General features: G+C 48.1%; 2 protein-coding genes and 1 long non-coding RNA gene across 4 annotated transcripts; 2 read left to right on the top strand and 1 right to left on the bottom strand.

Annotated features, from left to right (window-relative positions):
• Nucleotides 1–143: 143 nt before the first annotated feature.
• On the top strand, nt 144–25,066 carry LOC117581370 (myosin-11). Of its 2 annotated transcripts, XM_034268504.1 has the most exons (7): nt 144–487; nt 572–679; nt 18,341–20,745; nt 21,324–21,487; nt 21,566–21,769; nt 23,989–24,261; nt 24,324–25,066. In XM_034268504.1, exons 1-7 carry the CDS (start codon nt 284–286, stop codon nt 24,671–24,673), a joined length of 3,708 nt encoding a protein of 1,235 aa, XP_034124395.1. In that variant the 5' UTR covers nt 144–283; the 3' UTR covers nt 24,674–25,066. The 2 variants fall into 2 exon arrangements, with proteins under 2 accessions (XP_034124395.1, XP_034124396.1); XM_034268505.1 differs by lacking the exons at nt 144–487; nt 572–679 and adding an exon at nt 14,491–14,959.
• On the top strand, nt 2,651–4,421 carry LOC117581380 (F-box-like/WD repeat-containing protein TBL1XR1). Its single transcript, XM_034268518.1, has one exon. It carries the CDS (start codon nt 2,700–2,702, stop codon nt 4,353–4,355), a length of 1,656 nt encoding a protein of 551 aa, XP_034124409.1. The 5' UTR covers nt 2,651–2,699; the 3' UTR covers nt 4,356–4,421.
• Nucleotides 5,965–6,984, bottom strand: LOC117581397. The gene is made up of 3 exons (XR_004573650.1): nt 6,775–6,984; nt 6,181–6,717; nt 5,965–6,110 (listed from the first exon to the last, which is right to left on the bottom strand). It is a non-coding gene; the product is annotated as an uncharacterized LOC117581397 (long non-coding RNA).
• Nucleotides 25,067–25,546: the final 480 nt, after the last annotated feature.

Raw genomic sequence — 25,546 nt, 5'->3', positions numbered from 1 at the left:
TTGTTTTTTCAAGCAGTGCGCGTCTGGGGGTGTCGTAGCAGTCAGCGTCTGACCAGAAATACTACTATCGCAGCATCGCCCACTAACCTATCGATAGCAGCGCCCATTCATCGCATATGAAACAATAACAAAATCAGCTGCAAGACGTTTGTGCCACGCAAAAAAAGAAGGAAATAATTAAATTGGTTGCTGAAAGCGTATCCCTGCAGGAATAACTTTACCCAGAGAGAGAGAGAGTGAGAGGCGAAATCGCACAAGTTAGAGGAGCAATCAGGCCGTAGACATGTCCTGGCTAAACAACAGCCTCAACTCCATCAAGGGCCAGCTGACAAATCTGGCCCAGGAAGTGCTGGCCGACACGGCCGGCCCCGGCGACGAGGACTACCGCGGCGCGGAGACCGACACTAAGACAGCGCTAGAGCTGCTGGCCGAGTCGCAGCAGCAAAAGGAACAGCTGGACCAGCTCTGCGGTGACAAGGATCGTGAGGTAGGGCCCGTGCCCCAGTGGGCACTTGTGCGACTTCCTTCTAACTTCTTCGCACACTCGCTCATTTCTCACACTCTTTCGCAGATTGCGTCGCTTCGTAAGCAAATCACACAACTAAACAGCCAACAAATTGGCGACAAAGCATCAGCAGCAGCAGGAGCAGGAGCAGCCACAACAGCCGCAGAGCCACTGGTGAGTGTCGAATGATCGAATGTTGCCTCGCGTACCTGCAGCTGTTCCGTGTTCCGTTCCGCATTTGGTACATTGCACTTCCAGTGTTTGCTCAACTTTATCGACGCTGAGATAAGCCCAGCCCAGCCGAGCGCTGCTAGCTTCTCGCTCTCCTTTGAGCACGTTTGAGTATCCCTGAATTAATATTTAAACTGTGATAAAGTTTTGGCAGGAGCAGCCAGCCTGTTCCCTGTACTTCAGTACCCCTGTACCCACACACACACACACACAGTCGAGAGGCCGTCGTCGATAAGCAGCGCTCTGTCCCTCCGCCACCTTTTCCGGTGCCAACATTTTCGTGGAAAACGAAATTATGAAATTTCTATTTGATTTCACGTAGTTTTTTGTTTGTTTGGTATTTGCTCGTCTCTGTCATAAATCCATACGTTGGCTCATAGATTCGCCCCGTTGCTCTTCCAGTTGTTGTCCATATGTTGGGCCAGAGCCAGAGCCAGCCACTGGCAGTCACTGCCTCCTATCTACTCCCACTCCCACTCCCACAGTGCCTGCCTCCTGTCGCCTGCTTGTTTAATTTACCCAATTATTTCTGATTAAAAAAACAGTCTCCGATGTCGCGTTTGTGTCGCAGCTGTACCTGCCCAGGGTGGACACACAACTGTACCTCAGCTGCAGTGGGAAGTGCAACCCAAAAGGGGTGCACAATGGCTCGAAGTTTGTGCTGTTGTGCAGGAGCTGTGCCGCTTCTCGTGGCTGTACCTGGCCAGGCCATCTCCCAGGAACTGCATAGCTGAAAGTTTATATATTCCTCTGTAGATTTATCGGGCTTAGTCCCACAGAACTTATCATCTTTTTAGCAGCAAGAGTTTATGTTCCACTTACCCTGCTCCTGCCAATGTTTAGTGCTTTATTTATTTCTTCGCTTTTGAGAATTGTGCTTGATAATTATTGAATCGAATCGGAACAGGAATAGAAATAGCAGAAGTACATACATATTTACATTAGGCAATGTGCCAAGCATACCGCAAATGATTATCTACAATTCTGTTCCCAGATCGATTAACATAACTCTTGCATTCTAATATATAAGACATGAATGGTCATCTGGCAGGCCAGACATAAATGCGGAAGGAAAGCCGACAACTTGCTTCTCGCACCACACAGTCTCAAGTCACAACAGCAAGAGTTTATGTTCCGCTTACCCTGCCTATGCCAATGCCTCTTCTCCTTTTGAGAACTTTATTTGTTAGCTTGTGCTTGAGAATAGTTCAATCCAAACGTTTGCCTTGGCACTTGCCGAACAGCAGGAATAACGTGGCAGCCTAGATTTGAGCGTAAGACTTTCATTCCAAAAGGTTGTGCCAAAAAGTCTCTCTACGATATTAAAATATCGAAACAAAACATTGCCGTGTGAGGAGGGTACGAGTGTGTTTTATTTGGACATGTTTTTAGCAGCGTTGAGGCATAGCCTGGCATTCTGGCACTTGGCACTTTATAGTCTAGAATTGTTTGAGGTTGTCTGCAAGCTCTGCAATTAAAATACCCAACAATTAAATCATTATGCATTTAGGAGGGGAAATTGAACTTACTGCAGGTTGCTGCAGGAGAGTTTTGTGGAGTATATTTTTGTATTCGGGGGAGAGCTCCTTATCAGCAAAGTTCCCTCACAGCAGCTGGTGTGGCGTTGAATTTTGTTCCCCAGAACAATAAGATCGGGCTCGGTTTTCAGAAGAGAAGAGAAATGTAAACAAATAATTGGTTTTTGCATTTTGTTGTTGCCAAATGGCTCAATGCAAGCGCAGCGTTTATCTGCTCTCACGAATTTTGGACTTTTCGGGGGGGGGGAGATCTATGAGATCCAAAGACCCTTCTGGTTGGGGGTGGAGCGGAGGGAGGGAGGGCAGGGCGTATGCTTAATGCAGACGCATCTTTTACGTAGCGCCACTCTATCGATCTCGAAATCATTGCCACCGCGGCCACAATCAGAGGCACATCAGAGCTCAGAGATCGAGAACCTTAAGCCATGAGCTTCTCCAGCGACGAGGTAAACTTTCTGGTGTATCGCTACCTGCAGGAGTCCGGCTTCCTGCACTCTGCTTACGTCTTTGGCACTGAGTCGCACATTTCGCGCAGCAGAATCGATGGGAGGCTCGTGCCGCCGGCTGCTCTGATTACCATACTGCAGAAGGGTCTCCTCTACACCGAGGTCGAGTGGAGTGTCGACGATGATGGCGAGGTGCGACGTCGCATTGAGGGATTATCCCTGATTGATGCTGTCATGCCGGAGCCCAAAGCCGCGGAGGAGCCAAAGCAGGAGACCGGCAAGGCGGCGGCTGTCAGTGGCAGTTCGACGAGAGCCAGCAGAAAGCCAAAAGCCAGTGAGTCTTGCTTGGATGATGCCGTTCCATCCACATCCAGAAGAGCTGCCGCACTTGCGACATTCTTTCCAAAGAAATTGCCAAAGGGAAAGGCAGTTCCATCAGCTAAAGCCGCAGCTAAAGCAGCAGCTCCATCAGCTAAAGCAGCAGCTAAAGCAGCAGCACCAGCACCAGCGCCAGCTCCTGCTGCAGCTACAAGTGCCGCCAACATTGAGATTCCCTCATCCGAGGTTTATTCTCTGCGCGGCCACGAGGGTGAGGTGTTCATTTGCGCCTGGAATCCCCGCGTGGATCTGCTGGCCAGTGGCTCGGGCGACGGCACGGCGCGCCTTTGGAACATGTCCGGCCCGAAGGGTCACCACTCGCTCCTGGTGCTGAAGCACTGCCTCGAGCAGGATGGTGAGGATTCGCGCAGCAGCAGGGATGTCACCTCGCTGGACTGGAACGGGGAAGGCTCGCTGCTGGCCACCGGCAGCTACGATGGGTTTGCCCGCATCTGGACCACCGATGGACGCCTGACCCTCAAGCTGGGCCAGCACACGGGACCGATCTTTGCGCTCAAATGGAACAAGTACGGCAATCGCATTGTCTCGGCCGGTGTGGACATGACGACAATCATTTGGGATGCACGCACCGGCAAGTGCAAGCAGCAGTTTGCCTTTCACAGCGCCCCGGCGCTGGACGTGGACTGGCGATCGAGCCATGAATTTGCCTCCTGCAGCACGGATCAGACGATATTCGTGTGCCGACTGGGTGAGAAGCAGCCAGTGAGGACATTCCGCGGGCACACCAACGAGGTGAATGCGATCAAGTGGTGCCCGCAGGGACAGCTGCTGGCCTCCTGCTCGGACGATTTGACGCTGAAGATTTGGAGCATGAAGCGGGATCGTTGCTGCCAGGACATGCTGGCCCACACCAAGGAGATCTACACCATCAGGTGGTCGCCCACGGGGCCAGGCACACGCAACCCGAACATGAATCTGGTCCTGGCCTCCGCCTCCTTCGACTCAACGGTGCGGCTGTGGAATGTGGAGCGTGGCAAGTGCATTCAAACGCTCACCAAGCACACGGAGCCCATCTATTCGGTGGCCTTCAGTCCCGATGGCAAGCATCTGGCCTCCGGCAGCTTCGACAAGTCCATCCACGTTTGGTGCACCCAAACGGGCCAGCTGCTGCACTCGTACAAGACCACCGGCGGCATCTTCGAAGTTTGCTGGAATGCGAAGGGCAACAAGGTGGGCGCCAGTTCCTCTGACGGCGGGGTTTTCGTTTTAGATATGCGCAAGTTTAAAACCGCTTAAAGAACACTTTTCAATGTCCCAAGGGGCACCCAAAACGAACGCCATAATTGAAGGCATTTTCCAAAGGCCAATTTTAATTGTTTTTATATTTTACATTACATTACATGTATGTATGCAATGAGCTATATTTTGCTACATTTTCTACGTTTTTTATTACTTTTTTTACATTTTTTATTACCTTTTTTTTACAATTTATTTGTTGACTGCCTCTGAATTTCTGCGCCTAAACATCTGAATTTATAGCACAAATAAAGTATACCCTATTTAGTCTTCGAGTAACGGGTATAAACAACTATTTGCCATCTTTTGAACTTTGTTTTTCTTTGGAAAATTTCCTACAAAAAATGCAGAAAATCTTTGAAGTTGCTTGGGTTTTTATGCAATTTTGTATGCTCCTCCATTTGCTCCTTTTGTTGCTTGGAATTGCGTACCATGAGTGGAACTATTAAATGCAAAATGCCAAACCTCTCATGATTTGACACTCAATAATGTCACACCAATAAAGGGGGAACTAAATCTTAATCAAAGTTTCCCCATGTAGATTTTTGCACTTTTTGCACCAACAAACTGAAACCCTGCTCCTCGGGCGGATCGTTGTTGCCTCAGTCACATCCTTCGACACCTTTCGGTTGTTGTCTCTATTTGTTTTGTTGGGCTATCTGTTATCTGTTTGGTTATCTAGCTGTGGGTTATCATTCGATCGATAGCTGACTGGCAGCCACCATATTGTTTTGCATAATTGCGCCAGGCGGCAGGCGGCAGGCGATAAGTGTCCCCCCTCTTCATCGGACACTATCATCCCCATTAGTCGGGCATTTTGGGACATCTGCATCGTTGGCACCATGGCACCATGGCACCTTATCTTATCCGGGCTGGGGACAGGATCGAAAGGGTTGGGATGCCTGCCCGGGCTTGGGGTTGGTTGGGCCTGTGCCTGGGCCCTATATAAGTTCCGGCCACCTGCTGGCTGCCATTCATTCGATGCCGGGCATCGATCCCCCAAAGTGTAGCCCGCATAAAGTGTTAATTTGCATTCCTAAAACTCCGCCCTCGGTGTGTGTGTGTGTGTGCCACTTTTGGCCCTAAAAAGACAACGCAAGAGCTCAACGCAATTTGCATTTGAAAATCGTGTGAAATTTCACCCAAAAGAAGGTCAACAGCATTTTTGTACATTTTTTACTTTATTTTTTGTTGCTGGTTTTTTCTGTATTGTTTTTTTGTTATCCATTTGGTGCCGGAAGTTGCCCACGACTGCAGTTTTTATTTCACATTTTTGTTCGAGTGCCGTTTTTCCGTATTCATTTTGGGTGAGTTCAGAACCAAAAAAGAGTTCTCCCAACATTTTTACACGCCAACAGCTTTAAAATTAGTTAAATTGTTCAATTTTAAACGCAACAATTAGACGGAAAAAAACAACCAAAGCTAAAATCAAAGCCCAAAACCCTCGACACGAGACAGCGAGCACGCACCTGGCGATGATAATGAGTCGCCCAGTGGGGATTTGTGGCAGGGGGCCAGAGCTCATGGCTAGTTTGAATCAAAGAAATGTTTCCTCCGGCAAATTTTGACATATTCTTAGTTTGAATTTTGATTTTTATTTTTGGTTCTGTTTAATTTTGTTGCTGTATCGATTTTTAATCGATAACCGCAGGAACATCCTTTGTTTCCATGCTTATAATACTTTGAAAGCATATTCCGGGTGTTAAGCCCTCGTAAAGGAGGTCAAACGCCAGCTTAAACAAGTTAGAGATAAATCTGAAAAATGTAATTAATTTTGTATGGTTTTCGCCTATCGATTGCTTGCATTTTTTATCGATAAACTTACACAAAGGCAGGAAGCACAGAGCGTTTGTCCCTCTCTACCTGCACTGCATCTTGCATAGAATTTCATTAGAGCGGAAATGCTGATGGGTCGCTTGGCTGCTTGGGTCAGTGGGGTGGTGGGGTGGTGGTGTGGTGGGTTGCTGCTCCCGCTGGGGGGAGTGTTATTATTTTTCGGACACGTCAACAGTCAGAACCGAAACCGAAACGGAAACCGAAACCAAAACCAAATCGAGTTCCATTTGATAAACGCGGTTTGTTACGCTTGGTCAAACTGTGTCAAATGTGTCCCCAGCTGCACTTGTTCCGCTCTTTCTGGTCCTACCCTTCCAATAATTAGCGGGGAGAGACCTGCGGCTGGAGTGGGAGTTACATTTTGCCCCTTGGCTATGGCTTGGTGAAACTTTTGGCATAAGAACTGTATTAACTTTCCGTAGGAAGTTCTCATTATTGGCCATGCCCCATGCCACTGTGCCAGAGCTCAACCCACTCGGGGACCACTGTCATATTCCGCTGGGCTCTAAGGGGAGAAGGAATGGCTCTGAAATAATAAACAAATGTTTTTGGGTTTATTATTATTTCGAGTATAGTTGCTTACTTGGACAATTTATTGGGTTCCATATGTGATATTTGCTTCAAGTTTTGATGCACTTGTTGCTGTTACTCATCAGTTTTACTCATTCTTCTGGTATTCTTGTGTATTTTGTGTTCTCTCTGCACTCAACACTGGTCGTTCGTTGATTTGTTTATGCTTTAGCTTGAATTTGATTTGCTTGCCCTTTGCCTTTGGTTGGGTCCCAAATGTACGTACATAATGTGTACATTTCTACATACATAAAGTATACATATTCGTGTGCATTTATTACTAATGTACATACATTTGTGTACTTAATAATCGTTGTAACAATTGCCGAGAGACCTCCACTTATGGCCAGCAAAATCATTCAGCTATGATGATGACGATGATGATAATGCACTCATCAAATGTTTCTGTTGGCTGCTGCTGCCTGCCTGCTCACCTGAGCACGAATCAAAATGACAATTTTGTTGTTGTTGTTGTTGTTGTTGCTGTTGCCACCCACGCCACCCATTTGGCTCACAGCTACCGTACTCCCCCTGGAGCTACTGGGCGGAATTCCCATCAAGCAACTGACCCACGGCCAATGAGAAGTCAAACGTTGCATGTCGCTAAGTGCAGCCAGAGAGTTGCCTCCGCTTCGCCGGGGGGGGTTAGAAGAGACCTGCAATTAGAGTACCCTGTAAATGAAGATCAGTGCAGGGTATGCTGTGTGTGTGTGTGTGTGTGTGTGTGTGTGCAACGGGGGGAAGGCCAAGCAGTCAGCGAGTGAAAACAAAGGATACAATTTGTTCGTGTGAATTCCAAGGTATTTCGCTTCGCTTTACGTTCCACGATCGCTGCTTACTGCGACTGTGACTGTGACTGTGACTCTGGCTGCCTCTGATGACTGACATTGTACGGCTTACGGCTGCCGTACGTTTCTATAAACAATCAGCGAAGCGAGCGGACAATTTTCACTAACTGCCAGCAGCAGCAGCAGCAGCAGCAGCATGGAAAAAGGAAAATGCCAAATGAAAAGCGACAACAACAATGAGGCACGGAACGTGGACAGATCTGAAAACGAATCTTGGCCCAAATCAATTTGCTGCCCTGTGAACGGGCACAGTGACAAAGAGAGAGAGAGAGAGAGAGAGAGCGTCTCACGGCTGGCGCTGCTGCTGATCTGCTGTTCTTCTCTCCACCTTGCACTTCCACATCCACATCCACACATTCATTTCCATTTCCGTTTCCATTTAGCTTCGCGTGTGTCTAACGAGCTGCGCTGCCACTTTGAAGCCTAAATGTGGAGCGGGCGGGTGCAGGGTCTGAGGCTGAGGCTGAGGCTGCAGTAGAATTTGACTGCTGGTTGGGTGGCTTAGTGGTTGGTTGGTTCGTTGCTTCTGGCCTGTGGCTGTAACTCTGACTCCAGCCATTCTCTATTCACTTGGACGCTGCTCTGGGATGCAGCTGCTCTCGCAGAGCTTGTGTCGTTCGCTCTCTCCCCCGCTCTCTCTCTCTCTCTCTCTCTAGTTATGCCTCCCCCCCACTCACGCTCGTTGTCACTCTCCCCCACGCTTGCTCTTCTCTTCAGCTTGTTCTTACACTGCTCCTCTCCTCTGAGTTGCTCAATTTGCCTCGCGTTTAACCTTCGTGTGTAATTGCATATGCTTTGGGCCACCTCCAACTGAGAGTCTCGCGCACAAGTAGGTGCTGACATCGCGCTGACATTGCAGAGGCGCTCCCTTTCAGGGGGGGGGGGGGGGGAACTTCCAAAGAACTTTGCCGAAGAAAGAAAGAGAGAACGGAAAAAGAGCATGGCGGGGGGAACAACTGTAAACTAAATTGCATAGAAGGGGAATAATAAGTAACTCATAATAATGATCAGTTTGAGAAAATTGGAGCAGCAAATAAAGTGGGAAGCAAATCATAGAATATAAAACAGATTTAATTCATGAATTAATCATTAAATGTGGAAACAACAAAGCTACAAATACAAGGCATTCATTTATTATATCTGATTACTGAAAATATTACAAAAATATTATTCATTGAAATATGAAAGCAGAACGAGGCGTTCAATTCTAACAAGATAGTTTTGGGTTGGATTTTTAGTAGTAAAAATAGGCAAATTCAAATAGAAGAATATTTGGAATTTAAATTTGTATCCATGGAATTCCTCTGTGAAGATCTCTCCATGGCTAAGGTACAAGGTAAGAAGTTCGAAGTGGAATTTCTGGCACACTTATCTCTCTCTCTCTCTCTCTCTCTGTTTTCGCTGCTTATTCAGCTGCCCCCTCTTACCACATCGGTTCCGACCAGCCGCCTGTGCATTGCGTTTAGATGTCCGTTGAGCAGTATCAAAATTGTCACGCAATCTGCTTTGAAAGATTCGAAATTGTCGTTGTTGCATGCATTCTTTCAGTTGATTTACATCGAAGGTTGTCGGTTGAAGCGGGGAACTACCGCTGCTGCTGCTGCTGCTGCTGCTGCTGCTGCTGCTGTTTCAATTGCAGTTTTAACTCTTTGTCTAACACTTTTTGCATGCCATTTTGTCTCTTTGTGTGTACTTGCTTCACATAGCCTTCCTCTGCTGCGGCATCGTTTTGGAAACAGCTTATGGCTCTGGGTCGACTGTCTGTCTGTCTCTCTGTCGTCTGTTCGTTTAGGCAATTACGCAGTGCCGCCTCCTACACCCCCGCGCTCACCCTCACCCTCACCCTCTCACTGTGCAATCTTTTCTCCTGCAAACAAATGCTAATAAGCATTAAATTATGAAAAGATTTTGTTCGTTTGCAGGCCAGTCAGGCCATAAATGACGAAATTTAAGCGCCCATATATTTATAGCCCAGACTTTTTGCACTGGAAAACTAAGTGCTAACTGCTCCGCAGGCCAGGGGCCAGGGCGCCGCGTTGTATGGAGAAGCTGCTGCGTTTTGGCCATTTTTATTGGCAAGTCGCGCAGTTGCATAAACATGGCCAGCACAGGCCAACGAGGCAGCCGACGACAACGGCAAATGGAAAATTGTTCAGCCGGGCAGCTCTCTGCTCTCTGCTGTCTGCTCTCTGCCGCTGCTTCTTTTTTGAGTACTCAGCTGCTGCAATGCTGACTGTACCCATCATGCAGATGACTGTACCCATCATGCTGATGATCTTTCAGCTTAAACAAGAGAAAACCGCAAGGCGGCAGAGCGAAAAGGTGTTCAAAGAATATTAATTTAACTTTTTTACAACATATTTTTGGATATTTTCAGTGCTTTGTTATTAGGTTTGATTTTTATTTCGGTCTGGCTTTTTTCCATCTTAAACTCCCCGATATTCCATCGAAATGGGACGACCCACTGCCAGGGTATCCAAAGCTGCGACCCTGAGAACATTTCGCCCTTCCACATGGCTGTTTTTGTTGTTGTTGTGAAACAAATGAAACTAAAAACCAAAAACTCAAACTAGAAGAACAAAACGAACACAAAAAAGTAGAACGCCCAAATGGCTCACCGTCCATAAAATCGTCAAACAAATTGAGCGAAGCAAACGTCAACGCACGCAGCGCTTTTCCAGCTTTTCCAACCTGCCGGCCCTGCACCCTTGCCCGAACCCCCACCCCCACCCCCACCCCCACCAGTCCAGTGAGTTTTTCCAATTAGTTATTAACTGAATTGTTCAGAGGGGGGTAGCCAACGGGCAGACAGCTTAAATATGCCCAGATATGCCCCTCCAAGCGAAAACAGGTACAGCAGCAGGCCCCAGTGTGGGAAGGTTGAGGTGGAAATGGAGCTCAAAGGAGGGACATTAGTTAAGTGAGTGTAAGTGGCAATAGTAGGACTAAACTTGGCTTAAAACTTGGTCCAGTATTTGGACCAAAACTGAAAGGGGAAATCTATACCTTTTGCCGCTCTTCCGCTGCTATCCTCTATGCCGGTAAATCCATTCATTTTATTCACAAATTGTTTTGAGCTCATAGAGATTAATACCAAACCAGTCAGCGTTGAGTGAATGCATTTTGGTCGGAGAGTAATAAATATAAATTGAAGTTCCACTTTTTTTTCTGGTGGATTGTTTGCCTTTGGCCTAAATTGAAATGGGATTTGTTTGACTTCTCTCTGGCAGTGCAGCATTTTCCTCGCTTTCGTGTTTATTTTTTCATTTAGTTGTTGTTGAATGTTGAATGTAGACCCAACCTGATTGGATGTACAGGAAAAGAGATAAAGGTAGCTGCTGATGTGTATGTTTAGGAGGAAGCCAACTATGAAAATATTGAAAACAATTCTAGAACGAAGGAAGCATAAAATAGGCGCAAGGGGAAGGATATAGAGTAGTAGAGGGATCGGGATCGGGAAACATTAAAGATAATCATGAGTACAAAATGACTGCATCCGGAATTATAGGAACTCTTCAGAGTAGAACAACTTAAGAGTAAGTTTCTATCTTTTGCTGCATCTTTTGTGTAAATATCAACGGCAAACCGCACCGTACGTATTCCGTAACCGTGTCTGCTGCCGTGAGAGAGTGGAGTGCAGTGAATCTCTGTGTGAATGTGGAACGTTGGTGGCGCGACCGAATTGAAGCGCGTTATTTGAATTCGATTTCTTCTCTGAATTTTAACAGCAACGTGTTAAATGAATGCCAACACAAAACGGGGAGAGACTTAGACTCGGACTCGGACTCGCTCAGCTTCGAGTCGGCAGTTTGGTCTTCATCTCTAACGACGACCAACACCGCCAGGTACCTAACACGATCGACGCTCTCCAAGTGCTATGTACCCAGGCAATGAACCAATACCCCCCCCCGTCCCACATGCTTGCATATGTATCGGCACCTCCATGTCCATGTCCATGTCCATCTATCTGTACTTCTTTCTCTATCTCTCCTCTACCTTTATTCTGTTTGTGTATTCTGTTGCGACTTCTCTTCGTGACGTTGATCTGCTCTACATGAAGCTGTCACCGATCGACGTGCATCCCACATCCACATCCGAATTTTGGGTATCTCTTCTGTCCATCTCCATCTCCATCTCCATTTCTATCTCTCTCTTTCGCTTTCTTAAACTTATGCACGTATCCGATCCATTTATTTTGGGGGGCAGACTGTTCCACATATTGATCAAACGTGTGCAAATACGATCCAATTTAAATATTTATTATCTTTGCAGTTCGTTAGCATCTTGTACATACATTTTTACATATTTACATTTTGGCTTCTGGCAGGAGCGTAGTGGGAGATGCTGGGGGGGGGCTAACCTACATTCTAATTGTGTGAACTAGGAGGCATAGGAATTTACAGAGTTTTATTGTTTTTTTTTGGGGGGGGCAAAGCACCCCATCTAGCCCCCTCTCTAAGCTAAGCCTCTGACTGGCTTGGTGGCCTCAATATGCAATGGGACTCATTTCTCGTCAAAGATCTTCATCCGAAGGGTTTTCCATCACCGAAAAAAGTGAGAAATAAACAAAAAGAAGTAGAAGTCGAAAAAGGAGGAAGTATCGAAAGATAAAGTACAAACGAGGAAGAGGAATAACTGATTATACAATCGATTTGAACAATTGGCGCCGCCATGTCCCAGTTGCTGGCTTGATGGGGCGGGGAAGGGGACCGGGGTCTGTCTGTGGTTGGGGCAGTACTTAACGCATGTTAACGTTGACGCCGACTCCATTTGCACGCCTGATTGTTATGTATATGGAGCAAGGAAACCTAAAGGTAGAGCCAACACCAGAGACTGAGGGAAAGAGCGAGCGAGAGACAGGGAGACAGGGAGATGCAGTGGTGGAGCCAGTGGCAGTCGGGGGTTTCATGTATGGGGAAAAAAATAGCAACAATTCGATTTGCATTCGCAACAGAACGAAATGCATTAGAAAAATGTTTGTTCCTACTCGGGTGCGAGAGCATTATGACTTTGACCAGAAGTGTGTAACACATGGAGGATATCATCTACGAGCCGGGCTCTCTGCGAACACCTTGATGTGTCCGTTCGTTTATGGGAACGTTGTACAGCGAATTCTTGAATATGTCCTTGAATGCAAATTGATAGGCTGGAAGGGTATACATGAGAAAGCTTCGCTACCCGTTCAATATCTTCTTTATCTCTTGTTTTGTTACTGCTTCAGTTGCTGTTGCCGTTGCCCGTTTCTGTTGTTGTTGTTATTGTTATTGGAACTGCTGATAAAAGAAAAGCCCCCAAAACTAATTAACGCCTGCAACGTGTTTTCCTGACTGTACATTTGTATGCGCATGTGTGTGTGTGTGTGTGTGTGCGGTTGATTGTGTAAAACGAAAATGTGCGAAAGGGATGGCCACAATGAGCGGGTGTGTGTGTGTGTAAATGCCATGTCTACCTTCATGGAACTGGCTGTATTTTTATCTGCTAATTAAACACAGACGCTCGATTGGGACAACAGCAGCAACAATCAGCGGCAGCCCGCTTAAAGCCAACGACGTGGCCATATGGAATACACACACACACACACATAAATGAGTAACGTAACTACACATGTGTATGCGAGAATGTACAAACAAAAATACGTGCATCCATACGTACATATTCCATTACATATTGCTGACGCCGGCAAAAGAAAATCCATGCACACTCTACATGACATGGACAGTGTAAGCTTTGCAGGCGAGGATAACGCCTGCCAGCCAAAGCCATCGTCTTCGTCTTTTCCTCTCTTAAAATAATATAACTGTACGCGCGCTCTCTCGCTCTTCTGCTCTCATTGTGAACTGATATTTTACATGGCAGTGCGGCAGCGCAAGGGTCTGCTGAACAGCAGGTACGGTAGTTCCTTGCTCCCCACTTCCCTTTAGTGTCGCTGCTGCGTTCCTTATTTTAGGAAACGCAAAGCTTATTGGCACCGCCGAGTGGCGGCAGAGGCGCGTCTCTCTAACCCCACTTACCTTCTATTGCATATGCCTTGGGCAAACGCCGCCGCTGCGGAGAGCGAGCGCATACAGCTCGCCGCTGAGAACAAACAAAGTGAGCAAAATGAGCAAATAAAGCGAACGTTGTCGTCGTCTGCATCATCACACACACACACACACACACACATACAAAAACATTAACAATTCTGAAAAAATAAAACAAAAAAATAAATAAGGGGAAAAAATGAAAGAAAATAAATAAAAGCAACAACAAACGTCGCTTAATTTCAAGTTAAATAGCCGACGCGCATTATTTGAGTTTTGAAATGGAGAGCAAGTCGAAGTTGGTTACACTACCGCGACATGCACACGTGTGTGTTTAGGGTATGTATACATGCATACATATGTACATATTCAAAGCACATACTCAATGGCATGGATATGATGGATGTCTTTCCATTTACCTAATCTCACTCACTCTCTCTGTCTCGCAGTGCAGGGAGCGCGATCATCAACACCTCTCTGTCTCCCATACTCGAACTTAGTTCACCCAATCCCCCCACCCACACCGACAGCCAGGCTGCAGTCTGCGCTTCGCTTACAGTACGACAGGAGCAGGAGTCGCCGTCGCCGTCGCCGTTGCCAGCTTCGTTAGCAGCGAGCGATCTTCACCTGCTCTCCTCCTGCTCTACTGCACAACCAAACTTGCTGATTGCGCTGCCACGGCCTGCTGGCTGCTGCTATCTCTGTCTAACGCCGGCAACAGCTCCGCTTCGGCTCTGCGCTTCACAGTATCGGTAACGGGCGGCTCGGTTTCGGTGTCAACTTCGGCTATGTGGGTTCTCAGCATTCTGATATTTTCACCCAACGCCCATTGCACGTTCAGTTCATTCCTCGATCGGTCGCGCAGCGGTAAAGTCATATATCTGGCCAGTGCACAGTGCAACCCTTCTGCTCCCGCTGGAGAGAGAGACTACAAATCTACAACGAATATAAAATGAAAGAAGAACATTTTACTCATTCCTGTTAACGTTTATTTTGTTGGTTAAAGCATTTATTTTTTTTGTGTCTGCCTTTTATTTGAATTGCTTACAACCGCGCGTTGTCGTACACAAAACGCGCAATCATCGCCGTCTTCAAGTGAAAATTAACCGATCTCCATTTCAATTTTCAACTTCAACCTTGCCATTTATTTTTTGACAATTTTTTTTTGCTTGTGAGAATAACTGCAAACTGGAAGAAGAAAGAACAAAAAAACTGTTATCGAATGACTAGCGCGGGAAAAAACGAAGGCACAAATTCTGCCGAGTTGCCAGCCCGAAATTGGAAACGAAAAACGAAAAACGAAAATTGCCACAAATGCTGACAAGTAACTGTAAGTGGAAGGGATGGGCACGAAAGGGAAAGAGGAGCCGCTGCAGATTGGAGGCAGTTCTAGCCCAGTGTTAAGAATATCAAAATGTGTTCAGATCCATCGATACAAAAGAAAATGGGATTAATCTAATTGCACTCCAATTAGAGCACACAAATCGCATTCTATTTAGTTCACACACAAAATAAATCGCAGAGCGCGAGATCATTCTAAGTTTTCCTACTTTATACTTTTTTTTTTTTGTGGCTGTGCTCGTTGGCTGCTGTGCTGCCTGTTGCTGCTGTTGCTGCTGTTGCTGTGGGCGACAGTGTTTTGGCCCGCCTTGACATTCGACTTTTGTGTCGACTTGACATCTTCTCTTATTAACTATGTAATTTTCCCTTTTGTTTTATTGCACTGCATACACTAACTTATTATTATTTTTAGTATTACTCATTTGTGTAGCCCCGCGCAACCGTCCGGGCTTGGGGCAGGGGCACTGAAGTGCTGTTCATGTCAAATTTGAGCGCTTTGCTAAATTGCAAAAAAACAAAACAAAAAAAAACGCGAGATGGGCACGTTTTTTATGTTGTCTGTCGGTGGAGGAGATACCCTAACCTGAAGTTTGGGGCCTTAACCAGTCAGGCACTATTTTTCCTTATCCGGGAAGCGAAAGTGAGAGATTCAGGTTCATGTAGAGAAAGTGGCGTCACCCAATGTTTCCGCTCGTTTTGGGCTCGCTTTGATTCCATTCGATTTGGAATTCCTTAGATAAGGATATGGGAACTTTCCACAGGTCGTGTTTCCGTATCAATCCCTAATTGACCCATTTCTTATCGCCGCTTTGGCTTTGCCCGCTATCAAACAATTGTTCACTTTCCATTAAACGCGTATTCCCATTAGCCCTCCTGGCGGGCGTTGGATTCTACAGAAAAAGTGTTCTGCTCGACATATTTTTTCGCTGCATTCCAGGGGCAACTGTTCCCATCGTCTGCGAGCCTCGTCTCCGATTAGCTTTCAACACAAAATTCTCGGTATTTGCTGGCCTGGCCCTCTGTTTGAATTTCGTCTGAGCATAAAGTAAACCAAAGACCCCAATAAAATCCAAACCAACCCAAAACCCAAAACCCAACCCAAACCCAAGCCAAGCGCATTCTGTTAGATTCAGTTACGGATCAGAATCAGAGTGCGGTTCCCTTGGGTCCCATTACCACTTCCCATAGACCAAACATACATCTGTACAGGGCAAATGCAGAGGGGGATTCAACAATATTCCATCCAAAAACACACTCTCACAGGAGGCAGCAATCGCTTAATGTTTATTCATGCCAGAGAGTTGATGGTGAGCTGCCGCCCCTCGTGTTTTGAGCACCACCCAATGGATATGCTCGCAGTTGCTGTGTGTGCGGACCGATTAGATAAGAAGTCGGTGTCGGTGTCGGTGACTAAAGCGAAAGCGATCTCAGTTCAATATTGATCGAGTAAGCCGCAATGTTTGTTTATACATAAGAATTTCCTTGATAAGCGGGGGGCCCCCAGGTCTTTTACCCTGCCATATGCCAAGAGTACACTCGGATGCCGATTTCCACTCCCCAAAAGTTCCCATTTCGTGTTGTACATATGTTTGCGTGGCTATGGGCTGTATGGGCTCTATCTTCTTGCTGACTATCTGTTTTTACCCACTTCCGGCTTTTAGGCGCCTCCTCCTAACCCATACCCATCTCCGCCATGCAACAATTAACCTGTTGAGCCGAAACCCCAACTCTTAGCCACTCAGCATTATCATTTTATCTTATCGTTTGGTTTTTTGGCTGGTTTATGGTATGGTAACCATAAGGCGTGGACATCCATCCACCCCCCCCTCTAGACACACACCAACACAGACCCGACTATCATATCGTATCATATAGCAGGCGGTATGGCTGATCGATTGTTTGGAGAGAGAGAGAGATCGCTGGCCTCAAAAACTGTAGTCCGGAGCCCGTTGCCGGGCCAGCATGAAACATTTTTGTTCACTAATATTTGTTTATGAGACGCGAGACGCGAGACGCGAGACACACACAAGTGTTTCCAGTGCTACATCTGAGCCGTTCTCTGATAGCCCAGTTTGTACAAGTGTCTTTTTCGGTAATGCCCTAAGCCCAACACAGAGGGGAATATAATTACACAGTCGTGAGGAGACTGTAGAAACTGTAGACCCGTAGACTAAACAAATGTCTGGGTGGACAAACAAAACCAAACCAAGTCGAAGTCGAAGTCGTTGTCGAAGTCCCTTTCTCCTCTTTGCTTTTCTTGTTTAAGTTTCAGTTCTGTGACTTGGCATCCAATTCTTGTGCGCTTCCTAACTTGAAGATAAGCAACTAGAACCTTCTGGAACCTAGAACTAGCCTATAAATTGCGGGAAACCTTATATCCGACAGATTTAGAGTATCTGTAAATGTTGAACCAGCTCTTGCAGCTGTTCTTCGATCTACTTTTCAATCGTTCTTTGCTTCCCCCCAACTAGTTCATTCCTTCTCCCGAAATCTACTGGAAGTCTACCGCTCTCCTGTGACCTGGCACGCCGCCTATGTATCCATGAATCATGGCTGCCTCTGCATTATTTATCGCTCTACACACAGACACAATTGGAGTAAATTTGTAATTAACCATTTTGCCATTTTTCAAATATTTATTTCGTGGCCCGTTTCCCGTTGCTGCTTTTTGTGTTCCACGTTTTTTGTTTTTTTACTGCCTCTACAGCCATTTTGTTGGGTGTTAGCCCGCTTAGCGGTCTCGTCATGGGTTTTATGGGGATTTTGTTGCTGGAACCTTATCGCAGAGCGGCTGTCAGCGGCAGCAGCAACAGCAACAGCAACAGCAACAGCGCGGCAGAGCCAGCAACGTCAGCGGTCCGCCATCTTTGCTCAACTCATCCATAAACTCATTAACGCGCGAATGTCTCACGCGCTGACAACGCCACCGCCCCACCTGCTTTGCCCCGCCCTTAGCCATTAGCGTCTGCCAATTGACCTGGTTTGAGCTGCTGATGAGCCGCAGGAGGGGCTGCGGGCGGTGGCAGGACGCACATAGGTGACGACATAGGCATGCGCAAAAGGTGCTAGATTTAAGCCTCATCCGGGTTTCGAGTTACAACTGCAAAGTGGTCCTCCTCCTGCCCCATGTTCCGACGTATTCCACGCATACCAATCCATTCCAATCATTCCTGGCAGCACGCGTGGGTACAGTGGGAATGAAAACGATTCCTGGCGAGGATCTGAAAATAGGAAACATTTTTGCGTTTGGGGTTTGAGTTTGAGTTTCTAATTTTGTTTGTGTTGTCAAATCTCTTTCATTTCATTTTGTTTCTTTTGAATATTTACAATGGGTTTAATCCCTACTTTCTCCTCGATTTTCAATCCACAGAAACAAACACAGCGGCAGACCGCTGAGGAACAGAATGTGGAGGATAGCTGGGAGTGCTGGGACGACACTGGCGATGCATCGGATGGACAGGGAGATGCCGCAGCAAACACGGGATCGGGACTCGTGGACATAGCACTGGGCAACGGCGATGTGTCCCGCCTGAGCGCTCGCATCGCAGAGTTGGAGCAGCACAATGGACAGCTGAACGCCTCGCTGGAGGAGCTGGACGCTCAGCATGAGGCGGCCATGCAGGATGTGCTGGCACGCAAGAAGCAGCTGCAGGGGCAGGTGGAAGAGCTGCGACAGCTGCAGGCGGATCGCATGGTCGAGCACGAAATGGCCATTGCGCGCCAGCAGAAGCAGCTGGAGGAGCGCTGCAAGGCGGAGAGCTCGCTGGCTGCGGCCAGGGAGGAGCTGCAGCAGCAGCTGGAGCAGCAGGCGCTGGCGCTGAAGCGCGGTGTGCTGGAGCTGGCCGAGATGCAGGAGCTGCTGGAGAAGCGTGGCGCGGACAACAATGAGCTAATCGATCGAGTCCGCCTGGCCGAGGCGGAACGGGAGAAGCTGCTCAAGGAGCTCGATGAGCTCAAGCTGGCCAAGGAGAAGAAAACCTCCGAGTCGTCCTCGAACAGCTCCTCCACCTCCACGAAGCACAGCGAGGATGAGTTCATTGTGGTGCGACAGGCAGATGCCGCTTCCGGCTGTGGCTCTGGCTCTGGCTCCGATCCCGACCCCGATCCGGATCCCACCCAGCCGCCGTCCAAGGAGAAGCTGCGCGACAGGCTCGTCCAACTGGAGTCTCGCATCGCGGAGCTCAGTCTGGCCAATGGCCAGCTGCAGGATGCTCAGCTGGAGAAGGAGCTCTCCTCCAGCCTGCTGAGCGAGCAGCTCGCCGAACTGGAGTCCCGCCTCCGCATCAGCGAGGCCGAGAAGGAGCAGCTGCAGCTGGACGTGCAGTTCAAGCTGCAGCAGCTCACCATGCAGAATCAGGTGCTGAAGCTGAACGCTGAGGCTGAGCAGGAGACGCATTCGCACGATTTTGAGCAGCAGCTGGATGCCCTGCGCGCCGACAATCGGCGTCTGCGGCAGGAGCTGGACGCCAGCATAGCACAGGCCAAGTTCCGGCAGGCCATTGCCGAGGAGAAGCAGGAGATAACCGACCTGGACGATGCCGAGGATGATCTGGAGAAGCTTCGCTCTCTGCTGCAGGCCCAGATCGAGGATCGCCTCGCCACAGCCGCACCGCAGCACAGCCTGGAGCGAGCCTATCGTGTCCTGAGTGAGCGCTGGCAGCGCCTCGACGCCGCCGAGCAGCGGCTGGGCGAGCTGCAGGAACAGAAGCGGATCAGCGAGCACGAAAAGAAGACCCTGGAGGCAGACATCTCGCAGTACATTCTGCAGTGTGACGAGCTGATGAAGAACAACGAGCTGCTGCTCAACGAACTCGACAAGTTCAAGCGCAACAAGCTGGAGACCATCGAGGAGCATCACGAGGAGACCATCGTGCAGCTGGAGGGTCAGCTGGAGGAGGCCCGACAGCGCCTTGAGATGGCGCACGAAGCGCAGAAGCGGCTTCAATCGCAGCTGGATGCGGTGGAGAGCGACAAGGAGAAGGAGCTAAAAGAGAGCCAGAGCAGGCTGGACCAGAAGGGCTCACAGCTGGAGGAGGCACGGCAGCAGATCGAAGAGCTCCAGTGCCAGCTGGCAACGCTTCAAGATCAGCTACGTGCCAAGGATGAGCGGTTGGAGCAGCTCCAAGAGCAGATGCAGGCCAGGGACGAGCAGCTAAGCACAATCCAGCAGCTGGGAGAGCGAGAGAATGAGCAGATCATCGATCTGGAGAGGCTCAAAGAACAGATCCAGGCCAAGGACGAGCAGCTGGAGCAGCAGGCCACAGATCTTGAGCAGCTGAAAGAACAGCTGAGCAGCCTGCAGCTGAGCGCGGATCAGTGGAAGAGTCAGCTGCAGCAGAGCAACGACAGTCACGCCAAGGAGAAGGGAGACCTGATCCAGGCGCTCCAGCAGAAGCATGCGGAGAACACTCAGTACTATGGAGAGATCCAGCGGCTGCAGCCCTTCGAGCAGCAGCTCGGAGTGCTCGTTCGCGAGCGCGAGAAGCTCGAGGATCAGTTGCGGCGAGTGCAGGAGCTCAAGGAGAAGTCCGACATGCGCATTGCGAGCCTGCTAACAGAGCAGAGCAGTCAGGCGCAGGCTTCCCAGGAGGCACTGGAGCAGCAGGCGAGCATTCAGCGCGACTTGGAGCGTCTTCGTGCCCATCTGCTCGAGGTGGAGGAGCTGCACACTCAAGAGACGGTGGAGTTGCAGCGCGAACTGGACGAGTCGCGCACCAAGCAGTCGGTCCTGCAGCATGAAGTGTCCAAGTCCTGTACAGCCTACACATCAGCAAGGTAAGTTTTGCGTCGGGAACGGGGAGCAGGGAATGGGGTTTGAGCTGGGGATTTGGTTGGGTTGCGAGGTTCACCTTGCGATGACATTTGGAATGCTAATTGCATTATGTTATGGTGTACGATAAGCGACACGAAGCGTGACAGAGTCCAGACGGCACCACACACTAATTGCATTCACCATGCCACACCATACACCCACCCACCCACTTGCCACCTATTTCCACCGCTTCGCATTAGGGCGTACAAATTGCCGAAGGCTACAGCTTCCGCTATTGATTGTACAATCGATTAGACACGCTGCTACCTCTTATATAAAACGCCCTTATGCTGGGGGAACACAACTCAAGCTAATGCCGAACGTGGCATCAGGTGCCGCCAGATGAAGCGGAATTATCGATTGTTGTTGCCACTAGTCGGCAACGCAGTGCAATATTCAATGGATCTGGCAGCACAACAGCTCTGGGCAGTGGAAACACAACACAGATGGCGCTGCAGAGTAAAGATTCTTATGGGATTTTAACCCTTAGACCCACCCACAACTCACGATTGTCCCTCAATCCTCTTTAATCAACATGCAGCATTCGGGCGAATCAACAGGCGGAGACGCTGCAGGCACAGCATGCCCTGCTGCAGCAGCAACGTGACGACTTGCTGGCCAAATTGGGGCAGTGCGAGGATCGTGAGATGAAGCAGCAGGCGGCACTGACCAATCTGCAGTGTGCACTGGAGCAGTTTCAGAATGGTAAGTACTTGCCACACACACACACACACACACACACCCAGGAGCATAGCATAACACCCTGCACGCTTTCCCCCGCAGACAAGGAGCACGACATTGAGATGGCCACGCAGCGCATTCGTCGCGAGATGCAGGCCCACGTGGACAGGCAGGATCAGCTGCAGGCGGAGATGGAGGCCATGCAGCAGCAATTGGCGGAGGCCAATCAGGGATTGCGGGCGGCGGCGCGCCTCTCCGATCAGCTGGAGGCGGGACAGCAGACGATCGCCGTGCTCCGGGATGAAGGTGAGTGAGCCCTCGGGTGGGCTGCAGGCTGCCAACTCTTGACTAACCCCCAACCAGCTGCAACCGTGAGCTCTCACAATGTACCTAACCCCCCGTAGTCATAAAAGCTAACCCATGGTGTCGCCCTGCCCCGCTACGCCCCGCACTCTGAACCACTAACATTACGAGCTGTTCCTATCGATCACGCATCCTAAATTGCACTCTAAGAAAACTGCCGCTAACTGTTGATTGTGAATGAATGAGAACTTAAGAGAGAGAGAGAGAGAGAGCGCGAGATAATGTCAGGGAGAGAGTGTGCCTGTGTATGTGTGAGAGAGAGACTGAGAGACTGAGAGAGCGAGTGCCAGAGTAAGCGACGTCACGATTCACCTCACAATTCTCAAAGGTAAATATCAGCTGGTAATTCTGGGAGGCTAAGCAAAATATGAAACACTCGGAATTTCAGTTGGTATCGACTTTTTTGAATTGCATTTTATCACCAAAGCGCAAAGACAAACAAAAGCACACCAAAACCTAAAGAAAGAAAAACAAAACAAAAAAAAAACTCGCAAAATTTGCACCGAACGGCACGTGGCAAAACAAAACAAAAAAAAAATACTGTATTGGCTGTAACTACAAGTTGCTCATCTCAGCATCAGGTAAACTACAACATTTTGCTTACACCCTGCGTCACTGTCCCCACTATCCACCCCCAAAATGCAACGGTGACAACCGTACTTGCACTCCCCTTGCCAAGCCTTACCGTCCGTCTGCTTGGCTCTGCCAAGGTGAATTTACCAGCAAGGGGCTTGTTCAGAGCAAAGCGCGAGAAAGGGAAAGCGTTAGAGACCGTCTTGGACCGTGCTGAAGACGTCACCTTGCAAAGTAAATTCACCTTGATCTGTGCACTGCAACTTACTTCCCAAGAAAACAAAGCAAGAACCTGGCAAAATATAAACACTCTAAACTGGTGCTGGCAATCACACACCTACAATCCAAATCCAAATAGTATTTAATTTAAGGCGCCTACAAAATATTAGTTTGCTTTATGTGTGATTTTTAGCTTTGATTATCTTTGTTGTTGTTGTTGTTGTTGTTGATGTTTGGAACTGTGACACTGTCACCCTCTCCCCACACAGCTTTTATCACTCACTCCTTGCCCTGCCCTGTATATCGAGACTTTGTCACGATTTGTATATGTTTTTTATTTGAATTTTGTAACTATACTTTTGTTGCTTACTGACCTTTATGATTTAATGCATTTTCTATTTGCTTCTGTTGATTTTTGTTATATAATTTGATTGTGATGTGATTGTGATTATTTGATTAGAGAAGAGAAGAGAGGAGAAGAGAACAAAAGACGACCGTACAAATCGTAAATCAGTTCGTAAATCGTATTATTCCGTAATTCGTAAACCGTAACCCGTAACCCGTAATCCGTACAAAAGAAAACATGAAAAAATACGAAGAGAGAAGAGAAGAGAACCGCTCGATGAAAAGCCAAACTGTATCTGCAGCATTGAATAATCTCAATTTGTAAATGTGAGCGATTTGAGGCATTTGACACACTCACTTTGCAATTGGAGATTGCTCGAGACTGCGGCATATGCCACATTATGTATACCACACACTCACAGCCACACCCAAACACACACACACACACACTTATCTATCTATAGTCCCCTTTGCATGTCTATATATATCTTAACATATATATACAAATATTTACTTACTTTTTCCCACCTATTTGCTCTCTGTTGTCGCCCGCCTAGCCTGAATTTTGATTTGTCTTTCCGTTTTGTCGTTTGATCGTATTTATATCGTATTCGCTTTATTGATTTGCATTGGAGAGTAGTTAGGCCCCCAATTGTCCAGGGAATCGAGCCAGCCAGCCAGCCAGCCATACAGACAGCACCAAAGCCACTCGCAGCCGCCAAACATTCGCTAACCATTCCGCGACGCGCTTCCAGGAACCAAGCAGCGTCTGTACGGTTGAGTATTACATCAGGTACTGGTGTGCTTTAAATTCAACAACCAGTACTTATGTTATACTACGCCGTGCACTGATCGCACTAACCGCATGCCAAAAGCCCAAAGCCCCAGCCCCACAGGCGCGCGCGCTCTTTAAACGGATTTTAGACCTAAGATTGAAGAATAATTATCCGATAGCCGATATCGTCCCGCACAAATGGTTGAATCGCACTAATATTAACGACTTGTTTGTATATTTTATATGCTAGTGGAGAGCCTGAAGGAGGCGAACGATCAGCTGGAGCAGAGGCTCAACAGCAGCGAGAGCAGCCAGACGGACAAGATCGACAAGAGCCTGATCAAGAGCCTGCTGATAGGGTATGTGGTGAGCGGTCATGCAGGGGACAAGCAGCAGGTGCTGCGCCTGATATCCTCCGTGCTGGACTTTACCGCCCAGGAGTCCGACAAGGTGGGTCTGAATAAGCAGCAAAGCAGCTGGCTGGGAGCCATACTTGGCGGAGGACCAGCGTCGGGCAGCTCAGGTATGTGCACAAATGGTGGAATATCTCTCTTGCTGAATTCATTTCTAATTTGACATTTTTAGCCCCTGGTCGCGGTAATGAGAATCTAGTGCAGGCATTCGTGCAGTTCCTCGAGCAGGAGTCACAGCCACAGGCAGCGACACAAACGAGACCGAACCTTCTCAGTATGACTGGCCAGGTGGATACGACGACGACGACGACGACACCGCCACCGCCGCACCCACAGACTGGGCAAGGGCAGGGGCATGTTGCCACAGCAGTGCCCGCGGGCCAAGACCATGGATCAGCGCCACCACCATCAGCATCTCCGCCTGCAACTGGCCCTGCACATTCGCTGTCCATGAGCTCCAATGAGTTTGCACCCTCACGCAACTCCAGTTCGATATTGAAGGATATTCTCAGCGATTCTTGATTCTTGTAGAAAGCCAAACCAAATGGCTCGACCCCCCTACTCCACTACTCCACTTCGCCTTTGCTTTTGAATCATTTTAAAGCGTATTTTTTGTCTTCTATATATGTAACCCAAACAAACATAACGACGCATATACATAGGCATATGTATCTCCGTGTATGTTACATATAACAATATATATTTCTAGTTATATCAGTCCCTCCCTTGTGCAATGTCTGTGTATGTGTGCAGCATTAGAAATGTGTAAATATGTAATAGCCAACATGAGTACGATGCCCTGGCAGCATTTCGGGGGGTGCCTCCCGAACGCCTGCTGCCATGGACAAGCCTTCGCAGGGGCCTTGCTAACAAGTAGCCTAGCCGCCAACCAATAAACGAATCAACAACAAACAACCACAGAGGCACATTTATGTTTATGTAATTTAATTGATTGAGTAAAGGCTCATAATCCTCAGCTTCTCTTGAGCATTTAACCGGATGTTGAAGTGTGAAGAACCCATTTGGAGCTGGATCTTGGACCAACGATGGATTCAAACTTCTTTACACTTTTTTACGGCTCAGCAAACAACAAACTGACTTTGAAGGCGACCACTTTGAAGGTACCGGACAGCGCTATCGAATATAAAAGAAAGAGAATTCGGATGCCAGAATGGAAGCCGCTTTTCTGCTGCACGTAAAAGCATCTTTTAGCCAGATATGATTTGATTAATAAACAGTACGGAGCAGGTGGCCATTTCTTTAACTTGTACATCGCTTGTTGAACATCAAGAAATGCAGCAGTGCAGTGACCCTGTGACCTCCTCTCCTGAATCCGAATTGCTATTCAGGAATGATGGAAAGCTCGTCCAAAATTGGCAACATTCTCTTCAATAG

This window comes from Drosophila guanche, unplaced genomic scaffold, assembly GCF_900245975.1.
Source record: "Drosophila guanche unplaced genomic scaffold, DGUA_6, whole genome shotgun sequence".
NCBI lineage: Eukaryota > Metazoa > Arthropoda > Insecta > Diptera > Drosophilidae > Drosophila > Drosophila guanche.
This window is presented reverse-complemented; position numbering and strand designations above follow the sequence as displayed.